The sequence below is a fragment of the Anabrus simplex genome, chromosome 8 (assembly GCF_040414725.1).
Source record: "Anabrus simplex isolate iqAnaSimp1 chromosome 8, ASM4041472v1, whole genome shotgun sequence".
Taxonomy (NCBI): Eukaryota; Metazoa; Arthropoda; class Insecta; order Orthoptera; family Tettigoniidae; genus Anabrus; species Anabrus simplex.
Window position 1 is genome coordinate 6722477 of NC_090272.1, and position 21538 is coordinate 6744014.

Here is a 21538-nt window from a genome sequence, read left to right on the forward strand (position 1 = left end):
TAAAATGGAAATTGATCACTTATGTTAACCTTACACGTTTGGCAGATCTGTTTAATGTAGCCTGCAGAAATTTACAAAAGACTAAAACCCTGTGTATCCAGAGAGAAAAGGAACATGAGATAATGTTGGTAGAACAACAATTTCAAGGGATTCAAGGGATTAAGGACTTAATTAGGAAAATTACTAGGGGCGGTACGCCGGAAGGCAACGGGAAACGAAGCAAGCGCGGGTTAATTAATGCAATCGGTACCATCGCGAAGACGTTATTCGGTAGCATGGATGAGAGTGACGCTATTTACTACGAGGGCAAAATTAAGGAACTAGAACAGGAACAATTGTCCATGATACAAGTAGCAAAAAGTCAAATGTTAGTTGTAAAATCAACTTTACAGTCTGTCAATAGTACTCTGTATGACAGCGAATGAATCAAACTAAGTGAAAATTTTGAGCAACTTAAAAATTTCATTCAGAATGAAACAACGGGCATAAATGAGGCTTTTAGGCAGTCAGAGATGCAAATATCATTAAATAAACACTTAATCGAATTGCAAGGGTTTCTGATGCAATTACATGAGCATTATCAGATCTTATTAGATAGTATTGTAAGTTCTTAGACAGGCACAGTGAGTGTCCAAGTATTAAGCCCCGATGATCTAGTAAGGGCATATAAGAAAGCCCAAAGAGATTTTCCTAAAGGTTATGATCTGCCATATGATTTGCAAGTCACTTATGGGTACTTGATTTTGAAAATATCATCAGTGAGTGTATATATAAATCAAGATACTTTGGTGTATATTTTACGCACCCCTGTCACTAACAAAATAAAGTACAATTTGTACCATTGTATACCTTTCCCCTCTCCCATGAAAAGTAATCCAAACCATTATGTGTATATATCAAATGAGAAACAATATGTATTAATTGATCAAGAAAGACAGACATACGTAGAGTTAAGTGATGAACAAGTGAAAGAGTGCAAGCGGACTGACAACGGACAGAGATTATGCAAAGCAAATTTTCCCATTAATAATGTAATGTCAAAGGGTAGTTGTATTGTCAAGTTGTTAACTGGTGTTAGCTATGTCCCAGAAGACTGCAAGAAAAATGTAATGACAGTTTATGAACTCGTTTGGATACCTAATGCTGATAATATGTATATTTTTGTATCGCCTCAAGAAATGAAGGTAACCAGTGTATGTCAAGATGTTACTAGTGATATAAGTTTAAATGGTGTGGGAATAATACAGTTCACAGACTTATGTACAGTTTACAGTCCCACAAGTAAAATTCAGAGTACAGGTTCAGTGAATACTACCACAAAAAAAGGACTTAGTGCCAGAAGTGATGTTGATATATGATTGTTGTGAACAATTAGACAGTGAAATCAAATTAGGTGATGTACGTGAATTAAATAGGGTTACAGTAGGAAGCTTACTGAACCATATAAGCGACCTAAGGTTAGCCAGTCATAAGATTGAGGATGTAGAAACACTGGTATTACAGAAAGAAAAGGAATTCAAAGGACAAATGACCCAACAGTATACAAGTGTATATCAAATTGTAACTGGTAGTATTTTGTTTGCAGTGGTTATAATAGTCTGTTGCTATTGTTGTTACTGTTGTGGTTGCTGTAGAAGATGTAAATCTATAAGTCGATGTATATAAGACAACAGGGAGCGCTGTCCCAACTTATGTGTTTTTCGAAACGTGATCACTTATGACCACAGAGCTAAGGTCTCTGATGAGGACATCACTGTCCACTTTCAGCATCCTTGACTGGCTGGAAGGGCCCCCAGTCATTCAGGATCGCTACCGGGAGTAGAATTATGTGAGCGCCCTGATACGGGCAGAGAAATTGTCAGGGATAACTTGGCGCAGCGCACCCACGATCAGGAGCATAGAGCCTCCAACAGAATGTAAGAGTAAAAATGAATGCGAAAGGTATTGCGTTAATTTTTCCCCGGGGGAGGGAGGTGTTATGTCCGCCCCCAGTTCGAGCTCAGGACTCACTCTTCCGAGGATCGAACCTGTGACCGGGAACGTAGGAGGAATGGTTTCGCTGAGACATGCATTGGTATTATGGGGAAATTATGAGTTAATATTCATAACTATGTAATGGCAGTGAGGCCAAAGTATCATTATAACAATAATGGGAAAAGAGAATAAGTAAAATTAAGAACCAGATAGGTCTTAAGAGTTTGAAGGAACGCAAATGTTATAAGCAACAAGTTGTGCAATTAGAAGGATGCCTTGGTCGAAGTAGGATGAGTCACAAGGTAGGAAGCTGCACCTGCTAAAAGTGCGTAGTATGTCTCCAGAAAAGGTGAAAAGTAAGTGAACGGAAAGAGGCGTTTTTGTTTAGGTGTGTCTGTGGACAGTTACCATAGGAAGAGAATTTCGAAGGGCGTAATGTAGAGAGGGTATAAAACTGGGATACACACCCTAGTCGAGGCTTTTTGGAACAATTCTACTAGGAGTGCAAGCGGAAGCTCTGTCTGTCAGGTCTCGAATAATAATAATAATAATAATAATAATAATAATAATAATAATAATAATAATAATAATAATAATAATAATAATAATAATAATAAGGTCCGAGTTTGGACTTAGAATATTCAATACGGTACTTCGACCACGCCAAGTCTTCTATATTCTAATATTCGAGGTTGAGAAGAAGATTGTAAATACTGTGTATACTTATATGTATTCATCAGTCTACAATTAAAGAAGGTTTTGGGAAGCAGAGGACTTCGTCTCTTCATACTTAGTAAATCATCCAGGCCCATTGAAGTAACATCCCTACCGCTTGGGGAACAATCTGATTATTCATCACTATTCGTTGTGGCAAAACCTGTGTCACGACAGGATATGCTGTTGATTTTTTTATCTAAGAAGCGTAGTTTATGGTAAAGAAAGAGTATTTTATGAAGTACCATTTGTTAGGATCAGGAAATCATACAACTCTTTATGTTTTTGTGTTTGCAGTAGGCTAGGTTCTAATGACCTTGTATTTTGCAGAACAAGCAAGAGGAAGTGGATCCTCAGGAGTCTCTCCACAAGATCGTTACTTCAGAAGGAGATGTTGATGACTATAATACAGTTGTACCGCAGCTGAAAGCTTCTATTATCGAGCATATCGGTGAATTCCAAACAGAGTTGGAGACAAGGTAACACATTCACATTTTGTACTTTGAGGCTGGGCATCATCTGATGTTCAAATACCAAAAAGAAAAATGAGTTGTCTTTGTAGTCAAACTGTAGTTATTTTAGTAGGCCCTTTTCTGATACCATATAGAGCATCTGATTTTGTTTAAGGATTGGAATATTCCAGGAACAACCAGATGTTTTTTAATAAACATTGGTACATCCTGGTGGAGGAAAGGTGTCATTTGAATACAGTTGTACTATTATACCATATTTACTCGGGTAATTTCCACCAGCATGTTTGATAAGAAATTGGACACCTGTTGTACCTAATAAACCTGTTTCTTGGATTCCAAGCATCTATAAATATCTCTGCAAATGTAAGTCCAGCTCCATTAACCATCCCTTCCTACGTGCTACCCTGGCCTGTCTTCTGGTAGGAAAGAAACAGCTGCTGCATTCAGTCTCTTATAGCAGCAAGACAAGTGAATTGTAAAGTGATGTACCGAATGGGATGAAGAATACCTCATAGTTTAAACTTATAGTTGTTTATTAAAATCAAGTGCAATTTAAGAATCTCATTTTTGGGTTGTTCCGTATTGACTTTACAGTATGTGATTTTACTTAACAATGTTTCTAGATACATTTATTGTATTAACCAAGGTACACTAATTACATATTTTTCTTTATGGAGTAAAGTGCACAGAAAGAGAGTTTGTTGTAAAATCAAAATTAGTTTGCTATTGCCAGGCTCAAAAGGAAGAATTAAAGTGTCGATTGTTTCGTGGCCCAGCAGTCAGCAAGTTTTATTTGACAATCAAGAACGACCCATCAGACGAGAGGACTTTGTACCTCAATATGTTTTTAATTCATTAATCATGATCACTGTCATTTCACTTCATCAAGATTTTTAATTTATTTTTGTTATGTAATAACTGTTCTGCTACTGAAGATGGCCTTGAGAAACAGGCTGAAACATGTATCGACTTTGTTCCATCTAACAGGTGAGTTGATTTGTATTGATAAGGAGGATTTTATAAATACTTTTATTTGTGAAGTGGCCCAAAGTGCGGAAAATTCCTCGAGGCTGAGAAAGATGTGCTTGACTATGTACTGGAATGGAGAAATGACAGCGTTGCTCTATCGTATGAAATGATGCAGATGAAAGCGAAGGACATAGCGAAAAATCGTGGCATTACAGGTGCGCAATTTCAGGTGAGCATGGGATGGCCTTTTTGTTTTATGCAGAGACATGGACTTGGTCTGTGAAGACGAACGACACTAGCTCGGTGTGTACTGCGTGATTGCACTGACAAAGGGATCGACTTTCATAAGTTTGTCATCAAACTTAGATGAGAAAATGATTTTCTTCTTTCTCAAATTGGAAATGTGGGTCAAACTCCTGTTTATTTTCATACGCTGCAAAGTACGACATTGCAATGAGCGCATCCAGCATCTTAATTAAAACAATAAGCTCAGAGAAATGATGGCATACCATCATGTTGGCAGTTATGGTAGATGGTGTTAAGATGCCACCCTCAGTCCTTTTTTAAAAGAAAAAACTTTGCCGTAGTGCAGTCTTCCAGCTGGCGTTGTTGTTCGAGTGCAGGAACATGCATGAATATCAACTGATGTAATGAAAGACTACGTGAAAGTTGTTTGGGATCGACGCCTCGCGGAGATTTACCATATAATCCCGAATACCACCCGCATTTTCCCCCCCAAAATATTGGTTCTAAATCTTGGGTGCCGGTCGTATTCAAGCCGTTCATTCTCGTAAATATTTACTACGTTTACATGGAGTATTGAAATAGATTTTATTACGGTTACCGTACTCAATATACCACATGTAAATGGGCATTCAGGTCTTATTGTGTTTTAGTTGCATTCTAGAAAACAAGATCGATTTTTTTCTCAATACGGTTACAGTGTCATGTAAATGCGAAATGTAATGAAATACAATAAATCAAGGAATATGGGTAAATATGCGATGAAAGCCGGTGCTACGGATGCTCAATTGTCATTGTTTCACAAGTGTTGCTGGGTACGCGAATAACTGATCTCGAGGGATATCGTACTTTGCGAAAGTCGAGGCTGTTGGTTGCGGAAGTCTGCCTCGCTCACATTCGAGTTCCGTATCCACCCCGTGAAAGTGCTGTCTTGATAGTAAGCGATGGATTCAAAATTGCGTCTGCGGTCATTTACTGTGTGGGAGAAACTTAAAGTTGTAAGCAAAGCTGAAATATACAGAAATTGTGTTGTTGGCAGAATGTATGATATTGATGAATCGTGTATTCATGATTGGTGGAAGAAGAAAGAAAAACTTCTAAAAAGTAACGGCGATTGGAGAGCGTTCAGTGGGCGGAGTGCAGTGTTTCCGAAAATTGAAGAACGACTCCACAAATTTGTGATAGAAAAACATGAGTTAGGATAGGGTGTTTTTAGTGAAATGTATCAATTGAAAGCACTAGAGATCTCAAAAGAACTAAAAACACAGGGTTTTACTGCAAGCCGCGGATGGATCCGAAACTTTTATCGGAGAAAGGGATTGTGAATTTGGAGACGTATGTCTATTTCACATCATCTCCCTGGGATACACGAAAGGAGCCTCCCCAAAGATTGTGATGATTTGTGATCAAGATAATAAAAGCAATCGGGCGTACCCTGGGCAACGTCAGAGAATGAATAACCTGACGGCTGATCCTTTCACAACAGAAACATCCACACCTGAGCCCTTTTCAGGGCCATAGTTAACGATTATCTCTGTTAACATAGAAGGCATTACACCAGCCAAAGAAGAACTGCTACAAGAACTATGCAGGAAGCACCAATGCCACATACTGTGCATACAGGAGACACATAGAGGTTGTGATATTCGCAGGCCAAAAATAGATGGAATGCGTCTCGCCATTGAAAGACCTCATGATAAATATGGAAGTGCTATTTTTGTTCATCCAGATATCCAGATTTCATCCACAGCATTCACAGAGGAAAACAACATTGAAATCCTTACTGTAGAAACAGCTAATTGCACCATTTCATCCCTTTATAAACCACCTGGTGCTCAATTCACTGTAAACCTACCATCCAATTTCGGAAACAAGCATGTGCAAATTGTGACCGGTGATTTCAACAGCCATAGTCCTCTCTGCGGCTATGACCATGAAGATGAGAACGGGACAGCAGTACAAGAATAGGCAGAAATAAGCCAGCTGACTTTAATCCATGATGCAAAACTACCTGGATCCTTTAACAGTGGCAGGTGGAGAAGAGCTTACAATCCTGACCTCATATTTGGCAGCAGCAATATCAACCAACAATGTGTAAAATCTGTCTGTTCCCCAATACCCAATACACAACATAGACCAATAATGTGCCAAGTATTTGCTGCTATAAGACCTCATATGGTATCCTTTCGGAGGAGGTTTAATTTTAAGAAGGCAGACTGGTCAAGATTTGCGGAATTACTGGACGCTGAAATATCTGCTATAGAACCAGTACCCAGTTACTATGACACCTTCACCACAGCTGTAAAGAGATGCTCAAGGATGTCTATCCCCCGTGGCTGTCGAACATCTTATATCCCCGGGCTTACTTCAGATCAAGCCACACTACTTGCAGAATACAGCAACTTATTTGAAGACAATCCTTTCAGTGAAGCAACCGTGGAAGCAGGGAACAAGCTTATTTCCTCTACTAGAGAGATCAAAATGGATCAGTGGATACAAACTATTGAAAACTTAAACCTGAAAAGAGACAGTCATAAAGCTTGGAGACTTCTGAGACGTCTAAGCAATGATCCAACCAAGACCACTGCACATCATAATATCACTGCTAACCAAATAGCACATCAGTTACTGCTGAACGGGAAGGCAACCCACAAATCACAAAAACCGAAACTGCAAAGAGAAGAGCATGAGGAGAGCGACGACCTAACATCATCACTCAGCATGGAAGAATTAGAGAAGGCTATCAAACAGAGTAAAAATGGAAAATCAGCTGGCTTGGATGATATACGAACTGAGCAAATTAAACACTTTGGCTTAATGACAAAGAAATGGATTCTCCACCTCTTCAATAACTGTTTGAGCAGAAACCAAATTCCAAAGATATGGCGGAAGAGCCGAGTGATTGCCTTGCTGAAACCTGGCAAAGAAGGGAATGATCCAAAGAATTTTAGACCAATTGCGCTACTATGTCACCTTTACAAACTGCTGGAAAGATTGATCTTAAATCGCCTATTATCTGTAATTGACCCATTACTTATACCTCAGCAATCTGGATTTCATCCTGGTAAAAGCTGTACTGGACAGTTATTAAACCTCACACAGTTTATAGAAGATGGGTTTGAGGCTCGTAAGGTGTCAGGAGTGGTATTTGTTGACTTATCAGCAGCGTACGACACTGTCAGCCACCAGCTACTATTAGTGAAGGTCTACAATCTAACCAAGGACTTTAACCTAACAAGACTCATCGCCACTCTTTTGCAGAATCGCAGGTTCTTTGTTGATTTCCAAGAACAGCGTAGTCGATGGAGACTACAGAAAAACGGCTTCCGCAAGGAAGTGTGCTGGCTCCAATTCTGTTCAATATATACACAAACGACCAACCCATAGCCCCCAATTGCAGTAGCTTCTTGTATGCTGATGACCTCGCTCTAGCCACTCAGAGAAGAGATTTTGAAACAGTGGAGATCACCCTCACGGATGCCCTTAATGATCCTTCTAGATATTACAGCACAAACCAGCTTAAACCGAACCCCTCAAAGACACAAGTGTATGCTTTTCATCTGAGAAACAGGGAAGCTACTCGCAAGTTAAAGATAGTATGGTCAGGAGTCGAACTGGAACACTGTGAGTCTCCAAAATATCTAGGAGTGACACTTGATAGATCTCTTACTTTCAAGAAGCACTGCATGAACTGCAAATCGAAAGTCTCCACCAGGAACAATCTTTTACGGAAACTGGCCGGATCACAGTGGGGTAGCCAACCTGAAACCATCCGAACTTCTGCAATGGCACTATGCTATTCTGCGGCAGAGTATGCGTGTCCTGTCTGGTATAATTCAACATATGAAAAACAGGTGGATATAGCTCTCAATGAAACTTGCAGAATTATAACAGGTTGTTTGAAATCCACTCCAGTTAAATGGCTCTACCACCTTGCAGGAATAGCACCTCCTTCTGTTCGAAGAGAAATAGCTGCGAACAAGTAAAGAAAGACAATGGAACAGGAAAGGACCCATCCTCTATATGGGCATGAACTGCATCTGCAACGTTTAAAGTCAAGGAAGAGTTTTCTCAGAACTTCAAAGGAACTTAGAACCACTACTGAAAAAGCCAGGTTGCAATTATGGAGGGCTACATCCTACCTTCCTCCTGGCTGGATAAGATTTTCTGAAACTCTACCTCCTGGCTACGATGAAGAATGGATGACCTGGAAGTCCCTGAATAGACTGAGATCTGGAGTTGGCAGATCCAAGGTTAATTTGGCAAGATGGGGCTACATAGATCCAGAAAAAATCCAATGTGACTGCGGAGAAGACCAGATCGTCCAACATGATGTACCAGGAAAGCCTAGGTCCTGGTCCATGTTAATTGAAAGAAACATTACTTCAGCATAAAAGATCCGACCGACGTACGAACATCTATGTAAAGAATGTTCCAGTATGTGCCAGACCCTACGAGTGCACTAGGCGGAGTCAAGTGACGTCACCTGTCGCTTGAAGCTCACCTCCCCTAGAGATATTTCTCGAAAGAATTTTTCTTTTACCAGCTTTTTAACGCCTTAACCAATTTCAACGGGACAAACGCTGAATTATAGCGGACGTCATAAAAGTTAATCCCTGTGAATTTCGAATTAATTCATCCCATGGTTGTTGAGTTATAATAATTTAAAGTTTCAACGAAATTACGTAATCACGGTCACATGGCCGAGAGAGATGCTACCCCTCCCAGCGCTGGTATCTATATATGCCAAGGCCAGCCAGCCAGCAAAGCAGTACAAGGATGAGTAGACAGCTGTGTGAGTGAGACAGAGGAGAGACCGGCCCGCGTACAGTATGTTCGCGCAGTCACGGTGAAAGTACTTTCCGTCGTATTTCCGGAACGCGAAATTATATCGCCGACAGAATTATAAAAGACGTCGCACTATATTTAGTATATCGCGTCGCGACTACAGTCTAATCCTAAAGACATTTAAGAATGTAATACGAGTGAACTTATTGAAGTGCAAACATTAATTATTTTACGTTCGCAGAATATGTCATTACGTGTAGACTTATGATTTTGAACTTCTGCAGAAACTAATGTGTAGAATCACCAGAACTCGTTTCTTTCCGAGTATTGAACTGTATTCCTTTATTCATGCCACGTCAGTATACGACTTACAGTAATTTGAGTGAAAATTAAGAACTTTTCTGAGGTAATATAACATTATAATAACAGGATAAGCAGAAAATAATTCTTAGTGACTTAATGACTGTGTTCAAAGACTGTGATTATCGACTTGCCTTTTCAAGTGTGAACTGTGCATTTATGAACGTTTCAATAACGACTGTAAATAGTAATTCATACAGGAAGGACTGTGATTCTTTCAATTACGCCATAAATAGTGTTCAACAGTCAATGACAGTGTCAGTGTTAACTACTCGCACTAAGTGAATTTTTCGTGTGCGAAAAATCACCCTAACAAGCTGCAATTCTACATGATCCAGTTCCAGCCATCAGCACCTCATCGGGAACGTCAACATGGTGTGTCAAGGGAACATCGCCGATCCTGATTCTCCACGGAACATTCCAGATGTCCATCCTTCGACATTTTGTAGCAACATTTCTTGCCATAAGTGAGTAATAACAAACTGACTAAAATTTTTTTTTTTCATTAATTTGTGAACAGTGGAAACTTCAGTGCCGCGTGTGAACAAATATTTCAGAGTTCTCAGAAGTGATTAATTTAATTTCAAATTTCAGTTTCATATCTCGTAGAAAGACTTTAGGCTTTTCAAGTGTGCTATATATCAAGGTTGACGAACTGAGAACTGAAAACTATTAACCAAAATTTAATTTCTCATATCAACTTACAATTATAAGTGTGCTTAGGTTTAGAAAGACTTTAGGTGGAAATTCAATACCTCATATTCTCACATATGAAAGACTTTGAAATCAGTAGTATTTATGCCATTTTCATGAACAGAATTCAGGAAGATTACTTTCAAACTTTTAATTTCAATGCCAGATTTGAATCAAAAATCATATCGCAGGGTGAAGAATTAATAAATTGTTTTGAAAAAGATTTTTTAACCATCTATTATTCGCTCTGCGAGTCTATCCTACTCTGTATCAGCTCCAAAACCAAGTTCCACTCCCTGAGGTCCTACTCATGCCCTTTTCCCACAACTTTTCCTGGTACAGAGAGGATAGTAAAATAATAGATGGCGCCGCAACTTTAGGGGCCCGATTTTGGAGCCGTGCTATAATAATAGATGACGTCGCAACTTCAAGGGCTTGATTTGGAGCCGTGCCATAATAATAGATGATGCGCCAGTAATAATCGCAACATTCAGGGTTCGATTCAAGTCATTGTATTTTGCGCACAGGATCCGACTGCAACTATTACGAACATGAAGAACTTGTTGTATTTGACTTATTCGAATATATCGGAAACATGGATAACTTACTTGCAGCAATCGAAGCTCTCAGGCTTAGCATTAACGATCAGAATGCCAAGATTGATAGGTCTAATAACCACATAACACGAATGAACACGCAAATAGATCGAATTAATACGCAAATGGTAGAGTCTAATAACCAATTGCAATCACAAATGCAGGCTCAAAATACTCAACTTCAACAACAAATGAACACACAAATAACCGCACTATAGTCACAGATAGTTGACTCTAATTCTCAACTGCAGTCACAACTACAGGCGCAGATGGCAGAGTCTAATAACCAGTTGCAGGCTCAAAATACTCAACTTCAACAACAAATGCAGGCACAAAATACTCAACTTCAAGCGCAGTTAACTGAGTCAAATAGTAAGGTTGAAGACTTAACTTCTAAAATTGACAGGACTTTGGACACTAAGTTTGCTGAAGCGGATAAAGTCATTAATAAAAGGCTCACTGAATCTAGTGCCCTTATCGAGCAACGATTCCGTGAAGCTGGAACTCGCCTCGAAAAGAAACTTACTGATTCTAGTGCACAAGTTGAAGCCACATTGAAAAACATGCGGGATCAGTTTGTTGAAAACTTAGAGTCTATCAAGGAAGAAATAAAGACAGAGGTCGTCAAGTCTTTAGACAAAGATCTTAGAAATGTTCTTCCTTCCGTTCAAGCATTTTCCACTGAACTTAAAGATTTACGGACTGAATTTCAAGAATCCCATGGTAACATCTCACAAACTCAAGTAAAGCTAGCTCAGGTACAGGAAACCTTGCGAGATGCATTAAAGAGCGACGTGGGTAAATTACGAAGCGAGATAGGATTAATTAAGAGCACGCAAGGAGAACTCGACAAGCGTATTACAGGACAGCTAGACAGTACGCATACCCAGATAGCTGCTTTCTGTAAAGACGTACAAGTCATTAAAACTGACTTGAGAAATGAAATAACAAATTTAGACACCTCAATTAATTCTAAAATTAAAAGTTTGTCTGAAGAAATGAATCAAATTAAACTCAAAGAACATACGACTGACGTCACAATTCCTGGTTCGTCGAGGGAAGTACACAGCACAACAACACTTATTAAAGTACCAGATGACAAACCAGTCAAATTTTCAGGACGTGACGAGTATACTGCTCGAGAATTTTTGTTAAATGTCGACGATTACCTGGAAGAGAATAGGGTAGATGACGATAGGAAACTTAGAGTAGTATCCAAACTTCTAGAAGGACGAGCCTTATCATGGTTCATAGCTTTTAAGAGCAACTTTAAAAACTATGACGACTTTAAAAAGGCACTTCTTAAACGCTTTTGGGATTCAGAAAGACAGCACCTTGTCAAGATGCAACTCTACTCTAGTAAATACAATACTTCAGTCAATACTTCCCGATATTCCGATTATTGCCTAATGCAATTAAAGAAGCTCCAGTTTTTAGATCCACCTTTGCCAGATATCGAACTTATTCAGATCCTGACACTTCAATATCCGCCTCATGTTCAAGAAATACTAGTCGCTGCCAACATTAAAACATTGGAGCATTTTGACGCTACTTTGCGTAGGTTAGATACGGCTAATACCCAATCTAGTCCGAAAACTAACAGGAGTCGAGAAATAAATACGAATTCTGCGAAAATAAAACCGCCGGAGAGAGAGGAACCCAGGACACGTGAAGAAGGCAGATTAAGCCCTACCAACCCAACCAGATTCCGGAATTTCAGACGTCAGAGGAATCAGGATAGACACCCTTACCAACCTAGGAATTTATGGAGACAGCACGAAAGCACTCCTGAAGAAAATCGTGAGTCCAGACGACGAGAACTTGAAAGTAGATGGAAGGATACACGGGAATACATCAGGGAGAGAAATCGTAATCCTGATGAGCCTGGAGCTACATCCCTGGAATACCAACGTCAATTCGGACCAAGAGAACAAAGATCACCTGATCCTGAATCAACAGGCGCTATAAAAAAAAAAAACGCCGATCTCGCAATAGGGAGATTAACTACAGAACACGATGAGGACGAAATTTCAAATTATTGTACTGCTGTTATCAATTACTGGCATATTGACGATTCCGAATTACTATTCGAAGACGCACAAACACTAAGGCCAATTATTACACGTTCACTACCTGTCATAACAGTACGCACAGGCAACCTACAGGTGATTACGCTCATCGATTCTGGAGCGCAAGCTTCTTTAATTTCTGATAAGCTTGTAGACTCGCTTAAAGATCAGAACAATGTTTTGTTATTGCCTGCAGCTCAGATTAAAGTAAGAGGGATAGTTCCTGATAAAATTGTTAAATGTAAATCCCAGGCATTTTTAGAGTTTGAAATTAACAGTCAGACATTCGAACACATATTTTTAGTAGTATCACGTCTTAACTTCAACTTAATACTTGGATCCGATTTTATGATCAAATACAAAGGAACCATTGACTATGATGCCAACCTCGTAAGATTCAAGAATAATTCCGTAGGACTACAGCTGGTAGGACGAAGTGACCTGGAAGTTCAAGAGAAGGGAGCCCGTTTCGAAGAAGCCGGTGGTGACATTATTAAGCCCGCTGTAAGTGAGGTTGCGCCAGCCGTAGCGGAAAGTAGAAAGGGTGACCAAAGTGAGGATGATGCAGAGTCCCTATTCAATGAGAACTCCATCATAGGTCCGGACTATATAATGTCAATAGCCAGTGTGGTTGAAGACCCGGAAATTAAATTAAAACTGGAGGAGGCTAAAAATGACGTTCTACAGAAATTTGCATGTGTATTCGATGACAAGCCTGGAGAGATAGCTGGCTATGAATATCATCTTGATGTAAGTGACTTGTCCCCTTATCAGAAGAAACCATATCCCGTACCCGAGAAATATCGAGAAGAAGTTCGTAACTTAATTCATAAAATAACAATATGTACCACAGGAAGAGTAAAGCCTGGAAAAGAAAATCCTGCGTATTTTCTTTTCGTCCAACCAAGGGGAAGATGTACCAGGAAAGCCTAGGTCCTGGTCCATATTAATTGAAAGAAACATTACTTCAGCATAAAAGATCCGACCGACGTACGAACATCTATCTAAAGAATGTTCCAGTATGTGCCAGACCCTACGAGTGCACTAGGCGGAGTCAAGTGACGCCACCTGTCGCTTGAAGCTCACCTCCCCTAGAGATATTTCTCGAAAGAATTTTTCTTTTACCAGCTTTTTAACGCCTTAACCAATTTCAACGGGACACACGCTGAATTATAGCGGACGTCATAAAAGTTAATCCCTGTGAATTTCGAATTAATTCATCCCATGGTTGTTGAGTTATAATAATTTAAAGTTTCAACGAAATTACGTAATCACGGTCACATGGCTGAGAGAGATGCTACCCCTCCCAGCGCTGGTATCTATATATGCCAAGGCCAGCCAGCCAGCAAAGCAGTACAAGGACGAGTAGACAGCTGTGTGAGTGAGACAGAGGAGAGACCGGCCCGCGTACAGTATGTTCGCGCAGTCACGGTGAAAGTACTTTCCGTCGTATTTCCGGAACGCGAAATTATATCGCCGACAGAATTATAAAAGACGTCGCACTATATTTAGTATATCGCGTCGCGACTACAGTCTAATCCTAAAGACATTTAAGAATGTAATACGAGTGAACTTATTGAAGTGCAAACATTAATTATTTTACGTTCGCAGAATATGTCATTACGTGTAGACTTATGATTTTGAACTTCTGCAGAAACTAATGTGTAGAATCACCAGAACTCATTTCTTTCCGAGTATTGAACTGTATTCCTTTATTCGTGCCACGTCAGTATACGACTTACAGTAATTTGAGTGAAAATTAAGAACTTTTCTGAGGTAATATAACATTATAATAACAGGATAAGCAGAAAATAATTCTTAGTGACTTAATGACTGTGTTCAAAGACTGTGATTATCGACTTGCCTTTTCAAGTGTGAACTGTGCATTTATGAACGTTTCAATAACGACTGTAAATAGTAATTCATACAGGAAGGACTGTGATTCTTTCAATTACGCCATAAATAGTGTTCAACAGTCAATGACAGTGTCAGTGTTAACTACTCGCACTAAGTGAATTTTTCGTGTGCGAAAAATCACCCTAACAAGCTGCAATTCTACATGATCCAGTTCCAGCCATCAGCACCTCATCGGGAACGTCAACATGGTGTGTCAAGGGAACATCGCCGATCCTGATTCTCCACGGAACATTCCAGATGTCCATCCTTCGACGTTTTGTAGCAACATTTCTTGCCATAAGTGAGTAATAACAAACTGACTAAAATTTTTTTTTTTATTAATTTGTGAACAGTGGAAACTTCAGTGCCGCGTGTGAACAAATATTTCAGAGTTCTCAGAAGTGATTAATTTAATTTCAAATTTCAGTTTCATATCTCGTAGAAAGACTTTAGGCTTTTCAAGTGTGCTATATATCAAGGTTGATGAACTGAGAACTGAAAACTATTAACCAAAATTTAATTTCTCATATCAACTTACAATTATAAGTGTGCTTAGGTTTAGAAAGACTTTAGGTGGAAATTCAATACCTCATATTCTCACATATGAAAGACTTTGAAATCAGTAGTATTTATGCCATTTTCATGAACAGAATTCAGGAAGATTACTTTCAAACTTTTAATTTCAATGCCAGATTTGAATCAAAAATCATATCGCAGGGTGAAGAATTAATAAATTGTTTTGAAAAAGATTTTTTAACCATCTATTATTCGCTCTGCGAGTCTATCCTACTCTGTATCAGCTCCAAAACCAAGTTCCACTCCCTGAGGTCCTACTCATGCCCTTTGCCCACAACTTTTCCTGGTACAATATGCTCCAGTGTCGTCTATGTCCAGCCTCCTGCACAGAAGATGAACTATATCAAGCATCAAAAAATGCATTGGAAGTGGCCAAGTTTTGGGCAAATGTAATATAGTAATTAGAACTGTGTACAACATGTATGTTTCTGATACGAAAATAATAATCGTCTCCCTGGGGCGTACGAAGAAATATTAACGGCCTTTCAGCACCACATTATTCCTTTGTGGAAGCACAATTCTTAGGTATTTGCTGACACAAATTGGGAATGCTGACCAGACACCTGTCTATTTTGAAATGCCGTTGGAAAATACAGTGGATACGAAAGGTTCTAAAAGTGTAACCATCAGAACAGGTAGTAACAAAAAGCAATGATGCACGGTAATGCTGAGTGTATTAGCGGATGAAAGCAAACTCCCTTCATATGTGGTTCTGAAAAGAAAAACACTTCCGAAAGGAAACTTGCCGTCCTGTGTTATTGTTAGAACACATAAGTCCGGCTGGATGGACAGTGCGTTTGTTGAGGACTGGGTGCAGTGCGTTTGGCATCGTTGCCCGGGAGCTATGTTACAAAAACGAAACATGCTTATATTGGACAGTTACCGAGGACATGCAACTTGACACCCTAAAGGATATGATGACGAAAGGAAAAACCGATCTTGCGATAATTCCCGGAGGTCTCGTTTCTATTCTACAGCTGTTGGATGTGTGCGTGAACAGGCCTTTCAAAACTGCAATGAAACAGTTGTTCACCGAATGGATGTCTGATGGTGATCACGCGTTAACACCAACTGGATGAGTGAAGAGGCCTGAAGGTGGACTGATATGCAGCTGGATCAAGACCACATGGACATGCATTCCCAACGATCCAGTGTCCAAAAGCTTTAAGAAATGTGGAATTTCAAATTCAGTGGATGGTATTGAGGACGACTATTTGTGGAAAGATGCCAGTGACGAAAGTTCCTATGGTGAAACTTCAGATGATGACGGTGAATTGCGAATGATCTGAGTATTGGACCGATTTTATTTACGATTTTTGTGATGATTTTATTAATTTTAAGCTCTTTAAATTTATATGTGTGGTATATTTGAAGAAAATTAAATAGGTATGTAAGTTATTTGATTTTGACTTTTTTCCGTATTTTGCCGTCTCAAATTTAGGGTGCGAGTCTTATTCGGTGGCGGGTGGTATTCGGGATTGTATGGTACTTTATCAAAAATCCATGCCTGTTCTGGACAGTTTTCGGGGCCATTTTGTGGAGCCCATTAAAACTGAGATGCCCCATCTCAACGTTGTTCCCGTCATAATACCAGGCGTGCTAACATAAAGTTTATAGCTGCTAGACATCTCGTTGAATAAACCATCCAAAGATCATCTCTGCAAGTTTTATGGGGAATGGATGGCATCTGGTTCCTTAGAATTGACAAAAAGGGACACCATTAAGAGACCCAGCATCGAACTGTTGTGAAGAGCTTCAAGAAGACCGGAAGAAGATGGCTCGGAGGATGACGTCACGTGGGAAGATGTAATGGATACAAACAGCTTCACTGATGAAGATTGTCTGGGAGTATATCTTCTGAAGAAAGCTGTGGAGAGTAAAGGACACACATGGTGATTTCATTTACGCACTTAATGAGTTAATTTTGATTTACGCACTCTTTTTGCTTCATTTTTAATATGGAATGTTTATGTTGCTAGGGTTGATCCCAAGATTAAGTTCACCTGTTCTTCTGCTGTTTTTGAACTTGAACATGGCACGGTGTTGGAAGGAAAGTCTCACAGCTGTTCATATTATTTTAGAGATTCACTTTTAAATATTAATATGATAAATAAATGTTTTTGAAGAGGAAGTGTTGCTAACCTCACATGCTTTGTGACAACTGATACTGTTCTTCAGAATTGTTTCCACTTTTTGGGTTTGAACCCCAGTGTTGGCAGTCCTGAAGATGGTTTTCCGTGGTCTACCCATTTCATTTCATCGCCATAACACCTATTTGTGTCGGTGAGATGTAAAGCAACTTGTTAAGAAAAAAAAAGGAAGGTACAGCAATAACTTGTTAGAATAGGAAGAATATTAGGAATGAAGCCTGTTTGCTGCTAGTTGGCTTCACCTACATTCACTTCGCCCCTTCGAAATAGTCTCTGTTAGTAATTCCAACTCCGCTGTTGCCAAGTAGTGACTCCGTTATCATAACTGTGAAAAAATAGCTGCACAGAGGACAGGTGTTGGACAGTTTTCTCTCTTCTTCTGAGAAAACTTTTATTCTCTCCAGGGAAGTGCGAGTTCAAATATGAGTCTACTTTTAAGATACCAGAAGTAAAGTACTCCTGTGATGCAAAATTAACTGGTTTTGTTAAAGAGTTTTGTGAAAAATATTTTAGTACCAATGGCAAAATTTTTTGCAAAATTTATGAAGTGAAAGTTATGGGGGCCGATGACCTAGAGTTAGGCCTTTTTAAACAATCATCATCATCATCATCATGAAAGTTATGGGTCAGAAAGATTTTCACTCCAATGATGTTGCAGTACTGCTTAACATAAAAGCTGTTTTATAGAATGGTAAATAGAAATGTCCTCTGTGTAATTTTGAGACAATATTTAATTTCTTCTGCATCATATTTCCAAGCTTTTGTATAAAATGCAGGCATATTTCCAGAGTTTTAGGTCATGGAACTCTAGTAATAAGTTGATTGTGCTTTCAGTGCCGAGAACATTGCCCAGCAAGCCAGAGAACATATCCATTCTAACGAGATCATAATGACTGTGGGTAAATCTAGTGCAGTGGAAGCGTTCCTTAAGGCAGCGGCTTCAGAGCGAAAATTTGAAGTTATTGTTGCTGAATGTGCACCTTTCTGCCGTGTGAGTAGCCAATTCAAGTTTTTTTTTTTTCCCCACTGAAATAATGTTTCTTCCATTCTTTACTTTGTCTTTGTCCCTTTTCGAAGTTTTAACACTCTTGTATTTATGTTTCATGAACTGAATGATATACATTTATATACAAGAATGTAAGCTTGTTTTCAACAGTTGAAATTTCTATCTAAGAAATAAATTGAAATGTTAAATGGACTTTTAATATATAAAAATAAAAGTTACACTTTATACAGCATTTGAGTAGAATCACAACAGGTATTATTATATTAATATTATTATTTCCTTACAAACCATATTAAGTGTAGTTGTAGATTGGAGTTCTATTTTGGTGTCTATGGATCTGCATACTCTTGAGAAAGCTACATACAGCTGTCCAAAACACCGGAGTGGAGAGATTTATCCCAACTTTAAGGTTTGTTGTAGTGATTTACTCATTGTGACAGAGAAGGCTAAATTTGGAAGAAATTGCCTAAATTTTGGGACGAATGATTCCGTAAAATAGGATGTATCTGACCTGAAATTGGGAATTTAAAAAAGTACCCTTCACTGCAGTTAGATTGCAATGTAAATTTTAATTTATTACTATTCAGCTGTGATGATGTAGATCTAGAAATTAATTTGTATTTTGTTCATATGTAACCCGTTGTGCAGAAAGGGACGTAAAGTAGGATTTTTCATTTTTGGAATTTTTGTGGCTCTAAAATTATCATAAAAGAATGAAATGAAATACTGATCATTTAAAAAAAGTGTTCATGCTTATAGGTGAAATACTTAAGAAGTTATTAGTTATTGACTGTTGCTATTAAGAAAACTGTATTTTGAGAAAACCACAGTTGCAGCTTTTACTGATTTTCTCACCAATAATATAAGACCTTCAATGACATTGAGTGGTGAAGACTTGAACTGCTGCATAACTTAGTTTGCTAAGAAGACCCATAGGTAGCGCAACAACTCAAAACACAGTGCAATTTTTACACCACAGATACTTTTGTTCAACTCTGTTGTAAATTTTCCAGTTGCTGACTTCAAGCCCCTTTCTGTGCAACTGGTCACATATTAAATTAATAAACTTCATTTTATAACAATGCATCAAATTTTATTACAGTTTTGGTTTGTAAAGATAGTACCTCTAACAATAGTGCTATACGCTTTTCCTCTCTTTCCTGTAATAGTCTTGTCCAGCAAAATTTAGCCATCCGCTCGAATTTCAATCTTATATCTTCAATTAGAAATGACTCCACAAAAAAATTGGTCAGATATTTTTGTTTTGTTGGGAGCATTGATACATATAGAGTAACATTTAAAAAAGCATCTGGGGCATTACTTCCACTTGTGTGAGGCTCCTGCTTTCCGTCCTTCCACTCTAACTTCTCTTGGTCAACTCTTGTTCTCTTCTGAAACCAACAGTACAGTATTAGTTTTATGAGGCCTATATGCACAATCCTTTATTCTTTGAAATGTGACTCTTTCTTCCACAGACGGGAACAACCTGTCTTACTCTTGCTTGTTTTTCTTAGTGAGCAGCACTAGACGTGAGTGAGGTGACAAGACTCTTTTGTCCTGGGAGCCAGCTCAGGCGAGAAGTCACATCGCTGTAAGGAGCAGAGGCAATACTCTCAGGATGTTCTTGTGTGGCTATTTATTGTATCTTGAAAAGTCATTTATACCCAAGTAGGAAAACAAGCATTGCGGCTTAAACTTTTCCGGTCCAACGTCGAGGTGACCTCGACATTATGTTTTGTTCTACTTGAGAAGTTATTTAATAATAATAATAATGTTATTTGCTTTACATCCCACTAACTACTTTTACAGTTTTCGGAGACACCGAGGTGCTAGAATTTTGTCCCGCAGGAGATGTTTTGCGTGCCAGTACGTCTACCAACACGAGGCTGACGTATCTGAGCACCTTCGAATACTACCAGACTGAGCCCGGATCAAACCTGCCAAGTTGGGGTCAGAAGGCCAGTGCCTCAACCGTTTGAGCCACTCTGCCGGGCGGAAGAAGTTATTTATTGACCTGATTGAGGTTGATCGATATCCGTGGAGTTTTTACAGCAAATTTTTTTGTACAAAGGAAGCCGTTCTGTTATCTCCATGGAAATAACACGAGATATATGTAGCCATGTATTGTCAGGGTTACTGTGGCCTGTCAGTTGTGTTTACGTTGAGTAGTGCTGCACACGTGTTGTACTAGGCGTGTTTATCTGTGAATGCGATTTGTCTCAATTGAATTTGCAATATTAAATAAAGTGGCAAATATGAACAAAGAAGAAGTATGCATGCATATTTATGTAGACAGCAGTGATGATGATTATATATTTGAATTAGACAAAGAGTTTAGAGAACTGTCAAGTGAAGATGAAGGTGTAGTGAACTCCAACATTGCACGTGAAACTTCAGCGACTGGACCTGTGCGTAAAAAAACACGGAATGATACCTGACCATCATATGCTGTTTCTGAAGATTCAGAAGAGGAAGTTCCAGATACTGCAACAAAGGCAAGAAGACGGACGAAGGTAATGGGCCGGGGTGGAAGAGGGGCTACGGCACACGGCAATGATGACACTTCTCAGGTCAGTGTTGATAATTTGAGTAACAGTGATGCTGAATATACCTCCTCACATACAAATGGGAATGCAAACACCAATAGAGTTTACTGGAATGTAACATTTCATGATAGTGAGCCTCCTAGACTAAGTTATTCATCAGGTCAGAAAACTAGAGGACTGCAGGTTCCTCTAGCTGCATCACTCCTCTTCAGTTTTTTTAATGTTATTTTTCACTCCTGCACTGATGACGAAAATTATTATGGAAACTAATTCCTATGCTAGAGAGGAAATTAGTAAAAAAAAAACTCGTCTAAATACACTATTTGGCATGACTGGCTGGATGTAATTGAATAAGAAATGTGGGCACTCTTAGGTCTAAATATCAATATGGAAATTGTTCAGTTGCCAGATATGAAAGATTATTGGTCTAGAGAATTTGTTTATCGTGTTCCTCTCTTCAGTGAAATTTTCACTAGGAAATGATT

At 38.9% G+C, this 21538-nt stretch overlaps 1 protein-coding gene across 1 annotated transcript in view; it reads left to right on the top strand.

Moving 5' to 3' along the window:
* Positions 1–21538, top strand: part of eIF2Bbeta (eukaryotic translation initiation factor 2B subunit beta) — a 134582-nt gene that overhangs the window by 21420 nt on the left and 91624 nt on the right. The window contains exons 4-5 of the mRNA XM_067152646.2: positions 3019–3167; positions 18336–18492. Coding sequence (XP_067008747.1) covers positions 3019–3167; positions 18336–18492 — 306 coding nt within the window. The remainder of the gene's footprint in view (positions 1–3018; positions 3168–18335; positions 18493–21538) is intronic.